The following is a 20,628-nucleotide window of genomic DNA, read 5'->3' on the forward strand; positions in this document are numbered from 1 at the left end:
TAATGGCTGGTTGATAAAAATCAGTTGATAAAAGATATATTTTCCTCTTTTGCTAGATAACTGACTGCTTTGGGGCATAAACTAATTATTCATATTTATATTCTTAGAGCATTGTAAGAATTCATTAAATATAGATTGAATTAGTATAATGGAAGTGTACAAATATCAATAAAGGACAAATATTAAAAATAAGATGTGAGGGACTTCCCTGGTGGTGCAGTGGTTAAGAATCCGCCTGCCAATGCAGGGGACACGGGTTCGAGCCCTGGTCTGGGAAGATCTCACGGCCATGGAGCAACTAAGCCCGTGTACCACAACTACTGAAGCCAGCACACTTAGAGCCCGTGCTCTGCAACAAGAGAAGCTTAGAGCTCGTGCTCTGCAACAAGAGAAGACCCACTCACCGTAGCTAGAGAAAAGCCCGTGCACAGCAATGAAGACCCAATGCAGCCAAAAATAATAAATAAATTAATTAATTAAAAAAAGATGTGAGAGGTATTACTAGAGAAATGCAAAGAACGTGCTACTGGTGAAGAATTTATAGCAAGAAATTGCTTACAGCTGGGATTATTAGAGAAGAATTCACGGAAGAGGGAAAGGAGTACAATTTGGCAGGTGGGGGGAGGGGTTGGCCATTCCAAACAAACAGGATGATCTAACAAAGGCAGAGAGTGGGAAAAGGCAAAAAGCATTCAAGAAAAAGCAAGTGGTCCATTTTGGTTAAGTTGTATATCTAAGGACTAGTTGTGGGAGATCAAAGAAACAGAGCCAGATGACCTAGGCCTTGAATGTCAGACTGAATATTTTGGACTAGTCGAGAAAGAAAAAGCACCTCAAGTAACTCATTGCTGGAGGTGTTTCAACAATGGGGTGACAAGATCAGAACTGTTGTTTAAGAAGATTGATCCAACCAACAATTACACCCAATATGAACTAAAGGGAAGACATAGGAGTCAGGAAAAACAATTGATTTGTGTGTCACAAAGGACTCTTGATAGTGACAGAAAATGCAACTCAACCTGGCTTGAGCAAATAAGAGTTTTATTAGATCATGTAACCAAAATGTCCAGGGTAGAGCTGGTCAGGTATGTCTTTACCCAGTGTTCTATAATAAAGAATTTGACCAGCCTTTGTCCTTGGCTCCTGGGAAGTAACCTCTAAATCCTTGGAACTTCCTGAGTAATAGGAGTATTTTTATCATTCATGGTGAACCCTGATAGTTTATGCTAATGAGGTGACTCATGTTGGGCCCCTTAGTTTATGCTAAGAAGATGGCTCATAGGGGGTCTGGCCACACGAAAAATCAAGGGTTGGGGAATTGAGCCGTGTGATATCAGCCCGATCTCCCCAGAGGGGAGGGGGACTGGAGGCTGAGTTTAATCATATGGCTAATGATTCAATCAATCATACCTACATAGTGAAATCTCAGTAAACATGCAAGATAACGAAGCTGGAGTAAGCATCCCTGGTTAACAGTATTCTGTGCATATTGTTACATGTTGATGCCTCCTGACCCTGTGGGGAGAGGATACAGAAGATTTGCATTTGAGACCCTCCCAGACCTCGCCCTCTCTTCCTTTTTTTTTTTTGCGGTACGCGGGCCTCTTACTGCTGTGGCCTCTCCCGTTGCGGAGCACAGGCTCCGGACGCGCAGGCTCAGCGGCCATGGCTCACGGGCCCAGCCGCTCCGCGGCATGTGGGATCTTCCCGGACCGGGGCACGAACCCGTATCCCCTGCATCGGCAGGCGGACTCTCAACCACTGCACCACCAGGGAAGCCCCTCCTTCTCTTCTTTTGGCTGGACCCAGTTTGTATTCTTTCTGCTGTAATAAAACTGTCACCATAAGTATAGTGTTTTCCTGAGTTCTATGACTCGTTCTAGTGAATCATGAAATCTGAGGAGGTAGCGTGTCCCCAGTAGCCAGTTACTCAGAGTGGGTGACCTGGGAACCCCTGAGCTTGCTGCTGCTGATGGAATCAAGGGCAGCTTTACGAAGGACTATGCTCTTAACCTGTGAAGTTTGACTGAATTCTGGGCAGTTAGTGTCAGAAGTCATGGTATCCAGCAATGCAAAGACCCTGAGGTGGGATCATGCTTGGCATGCTCCAGGAACAGCAGAGGGGCCCAGGTGGCTAAAGCAAGTGGTGGTTAGGGGGATACACATGAGCCTGACTGATAGCCAGGGCCAGATGGTTCTCAGCTCTTAGAATCACTGGGGACTTTTCAAAAGAAACCAATGTCCAGGGTATACCCCAGGTCGATTAAATCAGCTTCACTCGGGGGTGGGCACAGGCATCTGTAGTTTTATAACTTCTTCAGGTGATGTAGGTCCTGATGTAGGCCCTTGATGGCCATAATGTAAGGACATTAGATATTGTTCTGAGTGTAAGGGGAAGCTATGATGCCTACTGAACAGAGTGACATAATCTGTCTTAAAGTCTTAAAAGACTCACTCTGGCTGCTGTGTGAAGAATACTCTACAGTGGGACAGACAGGTCAGGTGAGAGATGAAGATGGCTTAGAATAGGATACTTCTGTATGTGGCAGAGAGAAATGATTCTATCTGGGGTATATTTTGAAGGAAGGTATTTTGCTTATGAATTAGATGTGGGGTATGGAGAAAGAAAGAAGTCAGGGATGAGTGCATGATTTGTTTTTTGTTTTTGTCTTGTTTTTGGTCTAAGCAACAGAGTAAAAGGTAATGCTAATCACTAAGGCCAAGAGAATGTGGTCAGCTTGCCAGGACTGAATCACATGCCCATCCCTGGAGCAAGGGTGAAGTCAGTCTTGCCTAAAACACATATACCGAGAGTATAAGAGAATATTTTACCAGAGTAAAAATCAGGGCATGACACTGGGGGCAGGGGGAAGAGACAATGGGTGAGCCGAGAACAAAATAGCTCGTTAGAGGTCTGTTGATTGTATTCTAGAGGACACACTGAGAGTAAAATAAACTTCAAGAAAAAAATTAGCTCTTCCTCTTTCCCTTCCCAAACAATTCAGTCCTAAAGCCATTAGTTGGGGCCAAGGGGGTAGTCATGGTGGACCAGAGCAGGGTGTTTGACCCCAAGCAAGGCTAGGAAGGCATTTAGGTAAGGAGGGAGCAGTGGCAGCCAGGCATCGTAGGTGGGGTGAGAAAGTCAACACATAGGAGGACTGGCCTGTGGGAAGTATCAGAGCCTGAGCAGGGTGAGGAGGGTCTGCACAGGAGGACCACCCAGTGTGTAGCATCCAAGTCCGAGTAGGATAAGGAAAGCACCCATGCAGGAGGTGGCCCAGTACAGGGGTGAGGAGGACTTCTGTGGGGAAGTGGGCTGTGGTGTGACTGATGGTTTTCAAGATACATGTATGTGTATACATACATTTCCTAGCTCCATCCACTGAGAAGCCCAGGAGGAGCTGAAACTCAGTGGCAATGAGCACACCTATTACCCAGTCTTGGCTCCTAAATATCATTATTTATCACAGGAAGGAAAATGACTGATTCCAGGGCTAGGGCAGAGAAAGCACCACATGAGTCCAGAACATATAACCAAAGGTAAGGAAGTGCCAGAACATTATGGGGACAGCAAAAGGGCATAGAAGTCAGCTTGAATGCATTGGCCAAACTGGGGATGATTTAAGCATTAAAATAAATAATGATAGTAATTGACTAAAATAGGACACCGTGAGTCCAAAATGGTAAAATAAATGAATAGATTGAAAGTTTGAGGAATAATAAGATATTTACGTAAGTTACAAGGTGTCTTTTGACAAAATACTTATTAATTACAAAGGAAAAAAGAGTAAACTTAAGCCTGGCAGGTACCACTTAAATCAGGTGATCAAAGGGAACATCATCAGTGATGAGACAAATTGAAATTGACCCCCCCATATGATACAATAAGAGCACAGCATCACTTCTCTGATATTCATGCCAAAGATGCATAACTTAAATCTAATCCTGAGGAAGAATCAGACAAACCCAACTGAAGGACTCTTCAAAATAACTGGCTGGGGGACTTCCCTGGCGGTCCAGTGGTTAAGACTGTGCGCTCCAAATGCAGGGGGCACGGGTTCAATCTCTGTTAGGGGAACTAAGATCCCGCATGCCATATGGCGCGGCCAAAAAAACTGGCTGGTAATCGTCAAAAGTGTCAAGGTCATGGAGGCCTAGGAAAGGCTAAGGAACTGTTCTAGGCAAAGGAGTCTAAAGAGACAACATAGAGAAGCACATGGTGTGGTTCTGAACTGGATCCTTTTGCTTAAAAGGACATTATTAGGGCATCTGAAAAATTTGAATGGGTTCCAAAGATTAGGTGGTAGCAATTTACCAGTCTTAACTTCCTGACTTTGATACCTGCATCGTGCTGTGTAGGAGAATGTTTTTATTTGTAAAAAATACACAGTAAATTATCTAGGGATGACGAGACATCATGTTGGCAACTTGTTCTCAAATAATTCAGAAAAAAATGCTTTGTACTGAACTTGCATTTTTTTTCTGTCAGTTTGAGGTTGTTAAAAATTATTTTTAAAAAACAGAAAACTTGGGGTAAAGATTGTTTAGGTCTATCAGATAGAATGATAACTAAGAGAGGAAAAAATAATTTCAGAGCTGGCTAAGACCATTTAGTCTGTGATCCAATACAGACCTTTTAAAGTCATTCATTTGCTCCAAATAATTATTAGTAACTCTTTAAGGCTTTCTTCAATTATTATAACAGATTTTTCTGATATTGAATGTGGATAAATTTCTTTAAAAGTATTTTTAATTAATATATGTACATTTTTTTAGACATAATGTTATTGCACACTTAATAGACTACAGTATAGTGTTAACATAAATTTTATATGCACTGGGAAACCAAAAAATTTGTGTGACTCACTTTATTGTGATATTCGCTTTATTTCAGTGGTCTGGAATTGAACTGGAAATACCTCTGAGGTATGCCTGTATTATTGTAATAATAGTAATAAATAGTAATTAATTGTAATACTGAAAGAAATGTAATTTTATATTGTTACCAAGCTATTAAAAATGAACATATCAGTTACATTAAGATATACTCTATCAGGTAATCACATGCATATACCTCTTCACCTTAAATGTTTTATATGTACATTATATATATGCATATATAAAACATATATACACACACAAACAAGTGCACAAACACAGACATACATGCATAGATAACAAATCTTTTGTATGAACAGTAAATTATGATCAATAGCAGTTATTTCAGATAGGACTCTGGGAAGTATCAAGGAAAAGCTATTTTTTTTAACTAAATGCATAGCCAAATGAGTACAGATTTACTAAAAGGGACTGACCAAGCCTGCATAGTATCATTATTCCTGTATATAAGATAAATAAATTGTTTCAACATTTGAATATTTCAAATATGTGTATGAGGTATAAAACATTTATCCTAACATAACCAGCTAATTATAATTTGCATTATAAACCTACTGTAGGTATAAAGATCATTAATTTTTAATTATAAATTTCTAAAGAGACCTCCCTGTGATTAATGAATTTTGAAAGCTTGATAAGAACATCTTCTAGAGTTAGCATACCCTGGAGTCAATTTCTATCTCTGCTGCTTAATCTTTCCCATTTCCTCGTCTATAATCTGTTTCTTTAACTAGGTCATAACTACTTATCAATCATTGTAAAAGCTTTATTATCCTTTAAGTACTCATGACCATCATTATTTTAAGCTAATATATAGAATGACAGGAACACAGTTTGCCATATTCAGTATTTATATAAACATGAAAGATGCTACGGAGAGGAGGAAACCACTAAAATCATGATTGATTTTAAGATAAATATAATAATTCTTTTTGAATTTTAAATGAATCAAAAAAGTCTACATTCAAAGAGTAAATTTTATATTGGGTTTGAGAAATCTGATTTTACACAAACAAAATGAGAGTACTATAGTAATTTTCCATGGTTTCCACTTTTGATATTATTAAATATCAAATAATTAAATAACTGTTGAAAATCACTGGCTATGTCTCCATTCCCTTATCTGGAAAGTAGGGATACTACTACCTGCCTAGATTTTCTTCTTAAGGAGATTTAAAGGGAAAAAAGTTCAAATTTCTAAAAAGAAATTTACTTCATAAATTTAATGCTTCTATTATTTTCATTTTAACAGTTATTGCAGCTGAACTAGTAAATGACAAAATAACTGAGTATAATTTTGAATACACAGAATAAACATGAAAAGTGGAAGTCTTTGACTACATACTTTGTGGAAGTGACATGGACCAACAGAACTATCAGTAGAGCTATTAAACCACAGTTTTCTCATAGAAAAAAAGCGTTTGTGTGCTATATACATTTAAAGCATGCATATCTGAATTTTTCTTCCATTCATGATATTTTCATTAAAAAATTAAACTTGAGGGCTTCCCTGGTGGCGCAGTGGTTGGGAATCTGCCTGCCGATGCGGAGGACGCCGGTTCATGCCCCGGTCTGGGAAGATCCCACATGCCGCGGAGCGGCTGGGCCTGTGACCCATGGCCGCTGAGCCTGCGTGTCTGGAGTCTGTGCTCTGCAATGGGAGAGGCCTGTGTACTGCAAAAAAAAAAAAAAAAAAAAATTAAACTTGAAATTTTTGAAAGACTTAATCAATTTTCTGTACCTGAAAATGTAGTTTTAATCATTCCCTCATATACATTTGCAAAGTCATTATATTTGTAAAATGCTTTTCGTCTGAATCTTTTTCCAGTCTGGGTGCAGATTAGGGGTAAGTACGGGTAGATAGTCTCTTTCTGAACCTCCTGGCTTTATACGCTTTCCCGTTAAAGTGCGACTGAAAATACTAGAATTTATAACCATTAAAGATTATGAAATAAAAAATAATGCTAAGTTTCAAAAATTCAAGTTCATAGTCACTGGGCCCTTTCACTGAAAATAGTTGTTTCATCACTTTTGCTTCTGTGAGAAACGCTTGGCACGCAGTGAACAGAAATGAAAACATGAGACAGCAGAAAGTCTCAGCACGGTGCCGTCTAAAATGTTTGTAAGCACTCTTTATGTAATAAGTAATGGAGTAGCTGGAAAACTGCCTCTGAAAGCAGAAGGTTCTGGCCAAAAGTGAAGACTAGCCAATGCATTTGAGAAGTGAAGTAGCGTGAAGCAAAACCAGGAGATGTTCAACGCAAGTTTCTTAGGTAAAGCTCCATAAGGAAGTATGGAGTAGATAAATCTCATTTAAACAAATTATGCCAAATAAAAATTGTTATGGTATTTCTTAATCAAGGTGGAGATGGGGGAGTGAGGGGGCTGGGGGAGGAAGTTACCACTTGGCTAAAGGCAGCCATAAAATTGTAAAATTGTATTGCTAATCTGTGAAATCTGAAGAGAAGTATAGAGAACAAAGAACAATTAATTACCTTTCCTTCAAGCCTGGTTGAATGTTTCTGCCCCAAGTGGTTTTTAGAAGATCCCTCTTGGATAGCATCAAGAAAGTTTTCACGTGCACTAGATACTTTGCGATTTAAAATTATTATATATCAAGAGCAGAAAGGAGTCCTTTCTAATCCTGCAAACAAACAAAAAAAAAAAATGGAGAAGAGATTTTGGATTGAAATTCTTGGATTCTCTGTAGCATAGAGATGAAGCCATTTTTAAAGTTCTCTGCACGACAGGTTTTATTCAGATAACTGTTAGACTAAGAGGGGTTAGGAAAGGGTATAGAGAATTCATAACCAACAGGAGCAATGGTCAAGGCAGGCCATGGTAAGTAAGATGGTAAAGAGATAGAGCCAGCCTCTCCTAATAAAGCCCCTAAAATCATGACCTGGCAGACAGAGTAGGCAACCACCAAGGAGAAATAGATCATCTCTGGAAGGATGAATGATTAGCAAATCAGATAGTGTTTTTTCTTTTTTTTTCGTTTTTTGGCCGCCCCATACAGTGCGGCATGTGGGATCTTAGTTCCCTGGCCAGGGATCGAACCTGTGCCCCTTGCAGTGGAAACACAGAGTCTTAACCGCTGGAGCACCAGGGAAGTCCCAGGTAGTGTTTCTTGGTTAGAAAAGAAAGGGGGCATCTCAGCAAAGGACATGCCAGTTGAAATATCTTACTCTGCACATTCTGCAACCCCGTGAAAGGGGAGAATTTGTTTTGGCTCTATAAACCTTAAATCATGAAGTAACAACCCAAATTAATACCTGCCTACCTAGAACCCTCAAATTTTGTTGGCATTAGAATTGTAATGCTGAAACTAGTTTTTTTCTGCCCTAATTGTCTTCAAATTTTGGCCAGCTGGGTCTTGATATATACCATATTCACTAAGCAACTATTTTATGAAAGGTGATTGCATCTTAATTCTTATATGAAGGTCAGAGATAAAGTTCTTCAAACAAATTAATGCAAAGAGCAGGAACAAAATGATTTTTAAAATTAGGTAACAGCTTTGGAAATACTTTCTCTTCTCCCCCAGCCCCCCTTGAAAAGCAGTAATCTTTGTTAACTTAGGGATATAATGTTTGGGAATCATGCTAAAATACTGGCATATTATATCATTGTATTCACTGTTTAAGAAGGGTGAAATCTTTTATCAGGAATCTTTGAGTGAGAAAATATGTTTATGTCCTAAAGCTTGTTTGATTGAACCTGTGCTACCAGCCTAGAAGGTGACCTCAATGAGCTTCTGGTAGTCATCCTTGTATAGTCAGGTCCCACGTTAAACAGGGCCAACCTGTGTAAGGTTACATAGGCTATTGCAGGAATGACAGTGTATGACTTCCAAGCCTACATCATAAAAGACATTTGGTTTCCACCATGTTCTCTCTGGGAGCTTGCTCTGGAGGAAGCCAGCTGACATGTTGTGATAACACTCAAGCGACCCTACAGAGAGGTGCTCATGGCCAGGAACCTAGGCCTCCTACCAATCATCTTAGATCTTCCAGCACCAGCCAAACCTTCAGATGACTGCAGCCCCAATCAATGTCTTGATTACAGTCTCATGAGACAGCAAGGGAAGCTGTTCCTAGCTTCCTGACCCACAGAAACTGCTGAGATAATACATGTTTATTGTCCTGAATCACTAGGTGTGGGATAATTTGTTACTACAGCAATAGATTACAAAGTGGGCTGTTTTTCAAGAAAGAGTAAGAGCAAAACAAATGAACACACCCATTTTAAGCCATTTACAAAGTTGAAAGGCTCTGCAGTTACTAGTACTTAATGAAGCCTTATCTCAAGAAATTTGCCATTTAGTTCCTTGTTTCTCAAAGTGTTGTACCAAGACCAGCTGTATTGGCATTACCTGGGAGCTTATTAGAAATACAGAATCTCAAATTCCACCCTAGACCTACTGAATCAGAATCTACATTTTATGAGACTTCCCCTACTACATGTAAGTATACATCAGAGTTTGAGAAGCAGCACTGATCTGTTTGAATACTCATGTTACAGCCTATAGTTGGAAACGCTGGCTGTGCATTAGAAGCACTTCCAAAAACTACTGTTGGAGAAGTCCATCCCCAGAAGTTCTGATTTAATTGGTCTGTGTTAAGGTCTATTATGGCCATGGACCTAATTATATTTCACAGTTTTTCCCCTGGAAAACTATGTTGAAGCCTCAGATCAGCCCTGAATTCCCAGCATGTTCCAGTCCTGGTTCTAGAAGTCAGGTATGCCCAGGTGTATCCCTGAGACTGCCCTGGGGGAACTATGGTGCACTAATCAGGAATCTTCTGGGGCACTGCATGCCAGGGCAGCTTCACAGCTGCTGAAGAACTACTGCATATATCTCTGCCTTCTCTTATTCATACTCTTCCAGGACTTAGTTAATTCCAAGAAAAGCATCCATGTTCTTACCTTACAGGTCGGTTTGGATTTGCTGTCTAGGGCCACTCAGAGAACAGGTGGTGAATAACCTAAGGTTTCAGGGTAACTTGGACCAAACTTCTTTTAGTTTCATCTTTCCCTAATGGTAAAAGGGAAGTAACTAATATTTCTCACAAGCCTTTGGGGAATATGCTTTTACTGTTGACCAGGCACTACTAAATTAAGACTTCGAGTATGATGGGTGCTTACAAAGGTTAGACCTATTACTTAATGAGAAGCTCAAACTGACAACAATAAACATCACTTGAATGTAAGGGGGGTGGGGTGCAGGGATTTTCTGTTTACGAATGCATCCCCAGAGACGGAGACAATGCCTGGCACATTGCATGCTTTAACAAATATTTGTTAATTAAGTAAATTCCTCAAAAAACAATAACTTCCGATCATACACATTCAAAGTTACTGAACGAACCATGTTAGCGAATCTGCAACGGAAATTGTTTTATCAAAGGATTTTTAAATAAAGCTCCAGATTTCCTTTTAAAAAATAAATAGTGTGCCCCAATTCAAGGCCATGTTTCAGGTTCCTGCCCTAGTTTAGCCTCGGCTCCTCATTTGGAGGCTGGCTAAGGGATGTGATCCCTGCCCTTGAATCTCCTTCCTTTGTAGTTTTTTTGACCTGCGCGGTTCCGTTTCCCAGGCGGAGGAGCGCGCGCCGCGGCTGCGCCCATCAGCGCGCGGAGCGGGGTTGGGGCTGTCAGGCGGGCGGGGCCGCCTAGGACCCTGGAGGGGCCGATCTTCTCGCGCTGTAGAGCCTCCTCTCCCACCTCTCTCCCTCCGGGGTTTGGCATCCCTCGGGGAGCAAGAAGCCCCCTCCAGCCCTGACAGCGGGCTGGGCAGGCGGTGCGGTCGGGCCCGGGGGCGGATGCTCGCGGGTGGGCCGGGCCGGCCGGCTGCGGGGGAGGCGGGCTGCGTTATTTCCCGCTAGGGCCAGACTCCGGGAGGGACTGGCCTGCACCGTGCTCTCGGCCCCAGCCAGCGCGCGCCGCCCCTCGGGCAGGGCCTGGAGGCGAGCGAGGCGGCGGCGCGGCATTCCGGGCCTCGGGCCGGGCGCGTGAGCGGGCCGGGGCCGGAGCCGGAGCCGGGCCGACGCCCCAGCGGCGCCTCTCCCACGCTCGCGGCCCCTCCCCCTCCCTTCCTTCCTTCCCCTCGGATCTCCCGGGAGCGGCGGGCGGACGCGAGCCGCGGCGGGCGCCCGAGCTTTGTGCGCGCCCGCGGGTCCGGGGCGAGCTTCGGGCGGCCCAACTTGGCGGCGGCCGGCGGGCTCCCGGGAGGGAGTTGTGAGGCGTGGCCGGGTGGAGGAGGCGCCTGGGGGGGCGTGGGGCTCCCCGGCGAGCGGGAGGGACAGAGCGAGGCGCGCCGGACAATGAGCTGGGCAGCTCGGCGCTGCGGCCACTTTTAGGGGGGCGCGGGCCGGCCGGCGCCTCCGCGGCTCCACCTGCGAGGAGAGGGCGGGATGCCAAAGCTGGGTGTCCCGGCGCTCTGAGGCTGCTCGCAGTTAGACGTCCCTGAGCCGGTGCTCGCCTTGACCCTGGGCTACCTGCAGGCTTTGGCTGGGACGTGTTTCGTGGGGGCGCCCCTGGAGCAGCCGTGATGGCCAGCACCAGGAGTATCGAGCTGGAACACTTTGAGGAACGGGACAAAAGGCCGCGGCCGGGGTCGCGGAGAGGGGCGCCCAGCTCCTCGGGGGGCAGCAGCAGCTCCGGCCCCAAGGGGAACGGGCTCATCCCCAGCCCGGCGCACAGTGCCCACTGCAGCTTCTACCGTACGCGGACCCTGCAGGCCCTGAGCTCGGAGAAGAAGGCCAAGAAGGCGCGCTTCTACCGGAATGGGGACCGCTACTTCAAGGGCCTGGTGTTTGCCATCTCCAGCGACCGCTTCCGGTCCTTCGATGCGCTGCTTATGGAGCTCACCCGCTCCCTGTCGGACAACGTGAACCTGCCCCAGGGTGTCCGCACCATCTACACCATCGACGGCAGCCGGAAGGTCACCAGCCTGGACGAGCTGCTGGAAGGTAGGAGGGAAGGCCCGGCGCGGCAGGTGCGGCCCCGCGTGCCGACAGGTGCACGCGCTCTCCCGGCGCTGGGGGAGCCTGCGGGGGGTTTTCTAGGCGGCCGCAGGAGTTGTGCGGCTCTGTCTTCTTTTCCGCAGGCTCTATGGGTGGGGCGCCTCCACATATACTTTGACTGTCCTTCCCAAAAGATTTGCCTTAGAAAAGAAAGAAAGAAATCCTAAGGGGATTTGGTGACATCTCTTAAGATTGGCGGACTTGCTTTTGTTTTTTGCTTTTTTGAAGTGCAAAGTCTCACGTGAGGATCTGGGTAACCCTCTAGCTCATAAGCTGTCTGTTCAGCCCCCTGTGTGGAGCTCAGTGCCGGCACCTGTGTTTCAGTGTTCAGGACCCTGTTGCACCTGCTTTACTCAGAAGCCGTGGTTGTGAGCACTCTAGGTTGGCTTTCCTGGTTTGCCTTGCAGCAGAAGTTCCATGAGGTCAGGAGGGGCGATCCAAGACAGTCGTTCTCAACCTTGGTTGCATCTTGGATCACTGGGGACTTTAAGAAATATGGGTGTCTGGGTCCCATCCCCGGATACTTGGATGTAATTGGTTTGGCCTGTGGTCGGGGCATCTGGAGTTTTCAAAGCTCCTCAGGAGATTTGAATGTGCTGCAGAGATTGAGAACAGTTGTGCTAAAGGGTTTTCCACGTTTGGTTGATAATGAGGTGAATCAAGGTCAATCTCTCCTGCATCCTCCCCTACTGAAAGTAGCTAGTTAGGGTGACAAAGGCCATTGGAATCAGCAGGTGGGGCCCCTTATAAATTAGGCCTAGGGTGTCAACCGTGCTTGACTCGAAGGGACTGCTTGGCTGTATGTTGTGTCATCCTTGAATTCCTGCAGTATTTACTCTTCTTTCACTTCAGGGAGAGAAAGCATTACTAGTAGTTAAGAACCTATATCCAGAAGTAAACACCACCCATAAAGATCAGACAGAACCCAAGTATGTGCTGACTGTGTGTTTACATACAGTCTGCTCTCATGCATCTTTCTTAATGCAAATGGCACACATTGCTATGGTAGTCATAGCAATGTTGGCTTGGCAGGGGAAGGAAACTGAACTTGAAGCCAACTATTTTTCTTATATTAGCACATCATGTTCTTATGTTCTGAAGACTCTGTCCATTTTACACATGGGGAAACTTAAGCAACAGGCCTTGTCATACAGGACCTGCAGTATATGGCCTTTCATCTACAGTTCACTTTTAATAAATTGATGTAGCCACACTGCGGAGTCCTGAAAGTGGTTGAGATTCTATTTAGTCACTGTTACCAAAAGTCTTCCCTGCCCTGGCTAGATGAGGACCCAGCCAAAACTAAGTTGTCTTTTCAGAGAGAGAGAGAGAGAGAGAGAGAGAGAGAGAGAGAGAGTGTGTGTGTGTGTGTGTGACTTCACAAATTCTCCTGCTCACTTGAGTGGTTTGGTTTTAAAGGCTTCCGGAGGAGGAGATGACAACCAGAGGAGTATAAATAAAATGAAGATACATTGTTAAAAGGGCTTTATTGCTTTATCCTGTTACATACTTAAAAGCTACATTTGCCTAGATATTTCAAAACTGAGTAATGAATTTTCTGATTGACCCAAAGCTAGATTAGTAGCCCTGTGGAAGGATCAAGGCAATGCCTCTTTTACTTAAACACTCATTACTCACATGCCCTTGGGATACTGTGCCTGGTGTGGTCTGAGGAGGGACAGTAGTTTTAATATCCTTCTCAGAAGTAATTTTAACAGTGTATTTGCTACATGAAATGAATGTACTCCAGAGGTGAACATGATCCTAGGGAAGATGGTCAAGGTGTCCATTATGCATATTAAGTGAGAGCACATATTGTACATTGAGTTTGTTATTGCCCAAGTGGTGCATGGTCCACTGAGTCTGATTCTCAAACTGTAGGTTCAACTATAAATTGAAGGTTGATAAATATCCTTTGAATCATTCATTCACTGATTTGTGGAGGAGGGGGAACCATAAGCATATGTAGAGTCCAAATTACACCACAATATGAAAAATAATGATAGAACACAAATATTTGCACCATAGAAATGTTTCCCTAGTATAGCCGATTGCCCACTTGTTTCAAATATAATAAAATTACATTTTATTAAATATACTACAAGTACTGCAAAAGAAGAAAATTTGAGTACTTCTTTTGTCATAGTGGCATTCTGTCTGACAATAGATCTTTGTCTAAGTCTTGAATTTCCCACAAAATGAGTGGAATACCCTGTTTCTAGGCGGTTTTTAAGAAAAGAACCATCAATGTTTACTATCAACTATTCAAGAATTTAAATAGTTTCAACTTTTAGTTCAAATTGTGTACTCGAATGTTCAGATTTATCATGCAGAAGAACTAACCAGCTACCTGTGAAGTTATTCTTTGCATCAGTAAAAATAGGTCTGTGGTATTTCCCATGTTGTCAAAATTGACTGTTTCATCTTAGTTCATCATGTTTAATAAAGATTCTGATAGTATTTTTTACACCATTATGTTCAGCTGATCTCTCATTTGCCTCTTCCATTCCATGAAATTTGTAGTTTAGGAGAAACTGTTTTTCCCAAAACATTGTTTTCCTAAAATGTTTTCAGTGGAGAATAGAAAGTGATGACTCAAGATAGCTAGGCATGAACACTCACTCAGAGCCTCAGTCCCTTTGAACTCAGATGACAAAAGAAATTTGCATGGCCCAGATTTTTTTCTTCTGCCCTTGAGAGTCTTTGGAGACCAAAAACTGTTCAGGTGTAGGCAGGCTGGTACTCCTGCGCTACACTAAACCAGCAGGCATTTTGAGCCCTATTGTTTTAGCTCCCCTTGCTGCATTAATTTCAATGAGTTAGTGCTGTGCGTCCCTGTAATCCTGTTTAGTCTTTACAACTGGGTGGGGACCTTCTCTCAAAGGAGGACTGTGAGTCGTAACAGTCAGTACTGGGAAAATCAGGTTGAGATGTCTGAAGCCATGAGCCAGCCAACCGTGTCACATCTCTGATAGACAGCTGAAGATGTCTGGATGGTACCTTCCTAAGTTCTCAGTCAGAACTCTTGGTCTCAGTTTTTTTTTTTCCGTGAGTGTTCTCTTCTTCAGAACATTTAAGCTATAATTATTTTGATGTCCCAAAGAGAGATGCCCAAGGACGGTAGAAACAATGCGTGACCAAGTTGGGGTCCCTAGGTTCTGTGGATTTGAGAAAAATTCACCTCTGTTCTCAGCCTTAGTGACCTTTTCTGTTGAAAGAGAGGTTGGCAGATCACCTAAGTTAGATCCTTTCTGGTCTAAAAGTATATACCCTTCCCGTGCCTAAGTGGTTATTCATTGAGTGTCTGATGGCCTGGGCTGCCTTTCCCTACCCAGAACCTATCTTCCGGAAAATCGACAAAGCTGCAAATGTCCTACACAGCAGGGAGTGGGTATATGGCTCTGATGAAGTGTTTGACAGGAGCCAAAAAATTAAGAGCTACCCGTGTCTGCCTCTTTCATTCCAAAGTAAAATGTCAGTTTACTCCTCAGTCACCAATAAATAAACTGATTGGATGTTTTGGCATGTGAGAGAATTTTGATTATTTTGACAGGTGACACTTCCATTCTTCCATTAAGTTAACTTGAAAACTTCCATTAAGTTAACTTGAAAATTAGCTTGAATTAACTTGAATTTAAGAAAAATAAAGTTCTAAGAAAATCAAGCATTTGAAGTTTTTGAGATTCTCCTACTAAGCCTAGTTTATTGAATCTCTTTGGTTATTCAATCTCTTTGAAGGTGTTAAACCAAAATATGGTGACAGTTATATTTAAGTAAAAATGAGTTTACATTTAAGTAAAAATTAAGTTAACGTTTAAGTAAAAATGCATAAGAACTCAGACTATAGGTTTTATCCCCTTGAATGATAGATTTTTAGAGTAATAATAGAAACTGAGCTCTTGGCACTTGTTACAGTGAGGAAGGCAACATAAACCCGTGAGATGTAAGGTATTTGCACATAGTAGTCAAAAGCAGTACACATTTATATAAGGCAAGCATGATGATTGGACGTAGCAGTTTAACACTGAATCATCAGTCTGCAAAACCTTCTCTACCTGGCAGACTCCTAGATCCTCCTAGATCCACGACCCTCTTCAAACATCATCTTTCTATGAAATCTCTTCCCAGACCTCAGGGGCATTGGTCTCAAACTGTTGTCGATTGAGAGCATAGTTGTTGTTGTTTCAGGTGCTGGGGGTACAGTTCTAGAATGCTCACATTCTAGAGGGAGAGAGAAAGAGTGAATGCACACACACACACACACACACACACACACACACACGCGCGATGGTTCCAGCTGCAGGGCTGTAAGTGAAGTGGTAATGAGGTGGGGCAGGAGGAGCACACTGGCCAGGACAATGGAAAAGGATTGCCAGAGGAACAGATGTTGGAACCAAGGCCTGAGGTCAAGCTTAGAACTCTGCCATTTGCTTACTCACAGCATTTTTCCTTTCCTCTATTGTAACACTTACCTTTATAATTACAGGTATATTGGGTCTGTTTTTTGCACTAGACTAAGCATGCCGTGAGGTTAGGGATCTTGGACACAATAAGTTCATTAAATAAATAGCCCAGGAAATGACTTTACCTCTAAGTCTCTTGATTGTCAAGGGAAGTTTTGTATGAATTAAGTTTGAATAAGGTTGTTTCTATGTATTTGTGAAAATATGTATTTTGAAAAATTGGATTATAGTCCAGATAAATCAGAGATGCTCTGCTGACTCATCGCTGTGGAGAGAATGACTCTTCCTCAGTACTTGCTTCTATAAATCTGATTGTTTTCTTCTTCTCATTTCCTCAAAACAGGGGAACTCAGGTCTGCTATAATGCAGCTGCATAATAAGCTCTTTCCAGAGGTAATGGGAAGAGAAATTTTCATTTGCAGAATAAAGAATTCTAAAGGGTTGGGGGAAGAAGGGAAATACTTGGGAGAGCATTTATGAGATGAGGGTCAGACAGAATGATACACTGGTAGTTATAAGAAAAGATCACTATTTCATGAGGTTTTAAACTATGGAAATGGACATTTTATGGCCCTGTCATATGAAATAAGGGAAACTAGATATTCCCTTGACTAGTGATTGTCAAACTGCTTTCTTCATTGTAGAGAGGGCCAGGGGAGTTTCTCTGGGTCTATACTGCCTGGCTAGGTCTCTTCTCATCCCTACTCGCCCATGCTCCTACCACTTCTGTTTTTGTCTCTTCTGTTGATAAAGTAAACCATTACCCTAAGGATTAGGGATCCTATTCTTCTCAACATTGCTACCATTTTTTAGATGTTTTATATGCAATCATTATGTGAGATACTTTGCGTTTTATCTCACCCTTGTTATCCCTTTTGGAATATGGCTGCATTGTCTTCCCCATTTTGCAGCTGGTGAGACTGAGACTCAGAGGATAGAGACATTGTCCCCTTGTACCAGTCAGAAGAAGTGGGGCTGGAACCTGAGGCCTTTCTCCTTGGCCTTTCAACTTCTGTATTCTTAACTGCTATGTTCTACCACCTGTGAGATGGGGTCCATTCTGACCCCTGAAGTGTGCATAGGTCATGTATCAGCAATCTAGAGCTGCATCACCGCTGCAGCCGAACCTGTTAGTTATTTATATTTGGAAAATGAAGATGGTGGTAGTTCCTCAGTCACTGCAGATGTAAAGACAGTTTTAGGATGTTTTGTGTATGGTTCCTGAAATGAACCATACATTATCCTATACACCGGCATAGTAGGGTCTGTGCATTCAAATTCTGCAGAGTTGTCTTGCTTGACTTTGGTTTCCTTATCTGCAAAATGAGGAAGGTTAGGTAATTGCTAAGGCTGCTTCCCCTTTAAAGTTCAGTGATCTTGGGAAATGCTTCTGGAAGTGGGAAAGAGAAATGATCTGTCTGGCTCCGTGTCTCTAAAAGTTGGCCAGGTTTTGTGATTGAATGTGGTTACCTGGGTTTAGATGGAGTTCTTAAACCCTCAATAACCTATAGGAGGCTCTTCCCCATAGAATCTTCTCAGGAAAGGGAAAATTATGTACAGGCCCATTGAGGGCTGAGACCATGGTCATTTTGTTAATTCATTTATCCTAACAATAAATACTTCTGGCACTTGATGTTTGATGATTAATTTTACTTTTGTGCCATATATAAGGTATTCTGATAGGTGGGAATAGGTGGATATTGGTTTTTAAAAAATCTTTCTTAGTTAAGACAGCCAGCTGGACAGTTGGCTAGATTTGCAGAGATCAAATAAGGTCATGCAAAAGGCAAATATTCCTTGCCCCTTCATATTTCAGTTTTGAAATAAGTTTTTATTCAAGAAAAAAGGGATGCAGTATATTTGTATGTTAACAATTTATCAATTTCACTAGTGTCTGAGATGCCTGACGTGATTTTTCTCTTTGGACGTCTTTCATAATCAAATTTTTGTACCTTTATTTTGAATGTATGTTTAAATCCCAGGACTATTCTAAGCCCCCTAATATTTTCAGCGTCTGCTTTGAGTTTGTTCTCTGACGTAGCTAAGACTTAGTTTCGTTCATCTTTTAGCATTCTTATTTTAAGCATTGTCTTTAGAAAATTTATTTCACATATAGTTTAAATACAGTCTGCATTGTACGATACTTTTTTTTTTTTTTGGCTGCATTGGGTCTTCGTTGCTGTGCGCGGGGTTTCTCTAGTCGTGGAGAGTGGGGGCTACTCTTCGTTGCAGTGAGCAGGCTTCTCATTGTGGTGGCTTCTCTTGTTGTGGAGCACAGGCTCTAGGCGCGTGGGCTTCAGTAGATGTGGCATGTGGGCTCAGTAGTTGTGGCTCGTGGGCTCAGTATTTGTGGCTCACGGGCTCCAGAGCACAGGCTCAGTAGTTGTGGCGCACGGGCTTAGTTGTTCCACGGCACGTGAGATCTTCCTGGACCAGGGCTTGAACCCGTGTCCCCTGCATTGGCAGGCGGATTCTTAACCACTGTGCCACCAGGGAAGTCCCTCTACAATACTTTTTAAATTCTATGAGTTGGAAATATAATTTAAGGCTAGAATTTAGATACTCTTTCATTCATTGACATGCTATAATTTTAGCTCTAATCCAGGCTATCTTACCCTGTTTGCCATATCTCTTGCAGCCTGAAGCAGTAGACTAGCCATATTGTAATTTGTCAGAAGCTACTACCTTCAAGACAAGGAATGGGAAAATACTGATTTGTGAGATCAACTTTAGTACTTTTGATTACACTGTAACATTTACTAACGTTTCAACATAACTAAAATAATCTACAATTATGACCTACTATGTTACCATTTGTTTATATGTTGGTTAAATTATAATCACTTGCAACCAAAATGTATCACAATAGAAGTTTTTAAATTGTCATTGATTTATTTCTTCCTCCACTGTGTATGTTTTACAAACCTCAGATTACTTTGTTAATTTTTATGTAATAACAATGTCGTTATTTCTGAAAGGCAGTGATTGATGCTCTCTTCCCCAATATCCTTGTCCATTATCTTGGTCTTTTAACAGTATTCTACCTCATCTCTTAAGGAAGCAGGAAAAGAAAAAGGAGTTATGGAAACTTACTACTGGTTATACTCTTCATCAAGCCTCTGCAAAAGAACGAACTTGAGAAATAGCCTGACCTAAACTCATCTCTTCTTAGTTCAGTGATCAAGGCCAATAGCTGGAAGGTTCTACATGAACCTTGTAACACTTAGCAGGGTCCTGGTGAGCAGTGTCTCTTCGATAAATGGGAGTGGTCCTCAGCATCTGAAACCAAAATGTGCATCCTTGTAACTTCCCCCTGTAATTCTAGAGCCACCGTTTGGAGCTACGTAAGACTCCAGGTGGAGCTACATGGCAGCCCTTCAGACATTTTATGACAGTGGTCATGCTTTACGGTTTCCCCCTTCTGCCCATCCCCTAAACATCACTACTCTTTTTTGACAAACATCTGGTTTCTGAATCCTTCATCACTTGCACTGAATCTTTTTGAGCTATTCTCACTATCGTCACTTGCTTAAAACTGGAGCCAAGTCTTCCTCTTAGACTCAAAGTGAGATTTAAAGGGTTGGGGGGGTGGCGGTGAGGGAGGAAGGTCTTAAGCAAAGATCTCCAGAAGCTGGGGAAACTCTGTTGAGGGAGGTTTTTACCTCTACTCAGATGATGAGCCAACTGAAGGACTGACCCTATATCCATTATGCCCCAGTTTACTTACAAATAAGTGTAAGATGGGCACATTTTGGTTTGAAGATCTCTTTCTCAGTATCCTTAAAATTGCAGTGTTTCTCAAACTTTTGCAAGGTTTGGGATAATTAAAATTGAAAAACAATGTAAACATCTAACAACCAAGTTGCAGAAGCCCAGCATTGCCTTAATTACTTTAAATACATTGTCACTTAAATATTTATAAAGGTAGATGTACTTATTCATATAGCTCTTACACACCAGTACAACCCAAACGAGACAACCTAAAAACCAACAAAACTGTATAACCAATAAAAATGCAGAGTAGCAACATAAAGCTCCAGATGCTATTTGCTCAAACTAAACTGTTCCCAGTGTGACCATGGTGCTGAACGCTGAGTTTGCTGTGCTGTATTTCACAATGCCGTGTGACGAGTCAGTTTTGCACTGCTAACAAGCCTTCATTCCCGCAGAGTAAAATTATGTCCTCTGGCCTTAACTCTCTGTGCATGTCTTGTACATATAGTAAGTCCACTTCTTCCT

The 20,628-nt window shown here is 42.5% G+C and overlaps 1 protein-coding gene across 4 annotated transcripts in view; it reads left to right on the top strand.

Moving 5' to 3' along the window:
• The first annotated feature begins 11,077 nt into the window (after positions 1-11,077).
• Positions 11,078-20,628, top strand: part of DCLK2 (doublecortin like kinase 2) — a 156,738-nt gene continuing 147,187 nt past the window's right edge. For all 4 annotated transcript variants that reach the window (XM_060012128.1, XM_060012129.1, XM_060012130.1 and 1 more), the window contains exon 1: positions 11,078-11,872. In XM_060012128.1, coding sequence (XP_059868111.1) covers positions 11,452-11,872 — 421 coding nt within the window. In that variant the 5' untranslated portion in view covers positions 11,078-11,451. The remainder of the gene's footprint in view (positions 11,873-20,628) is intronic.

Source organism: Delphinus delphis, chromosome 5 (assembly GCF_949987515.2).
Source record: "Delphinus delphis chromosome 5, mDelDel1.2, whole genome shotgun sequence".
Lineage (NCBI taxonomy): Eukaryota > Metazoa > Chordata > Mammalia > Artiodactyla > Delphinidae > Delphinus > Delphinus delphis.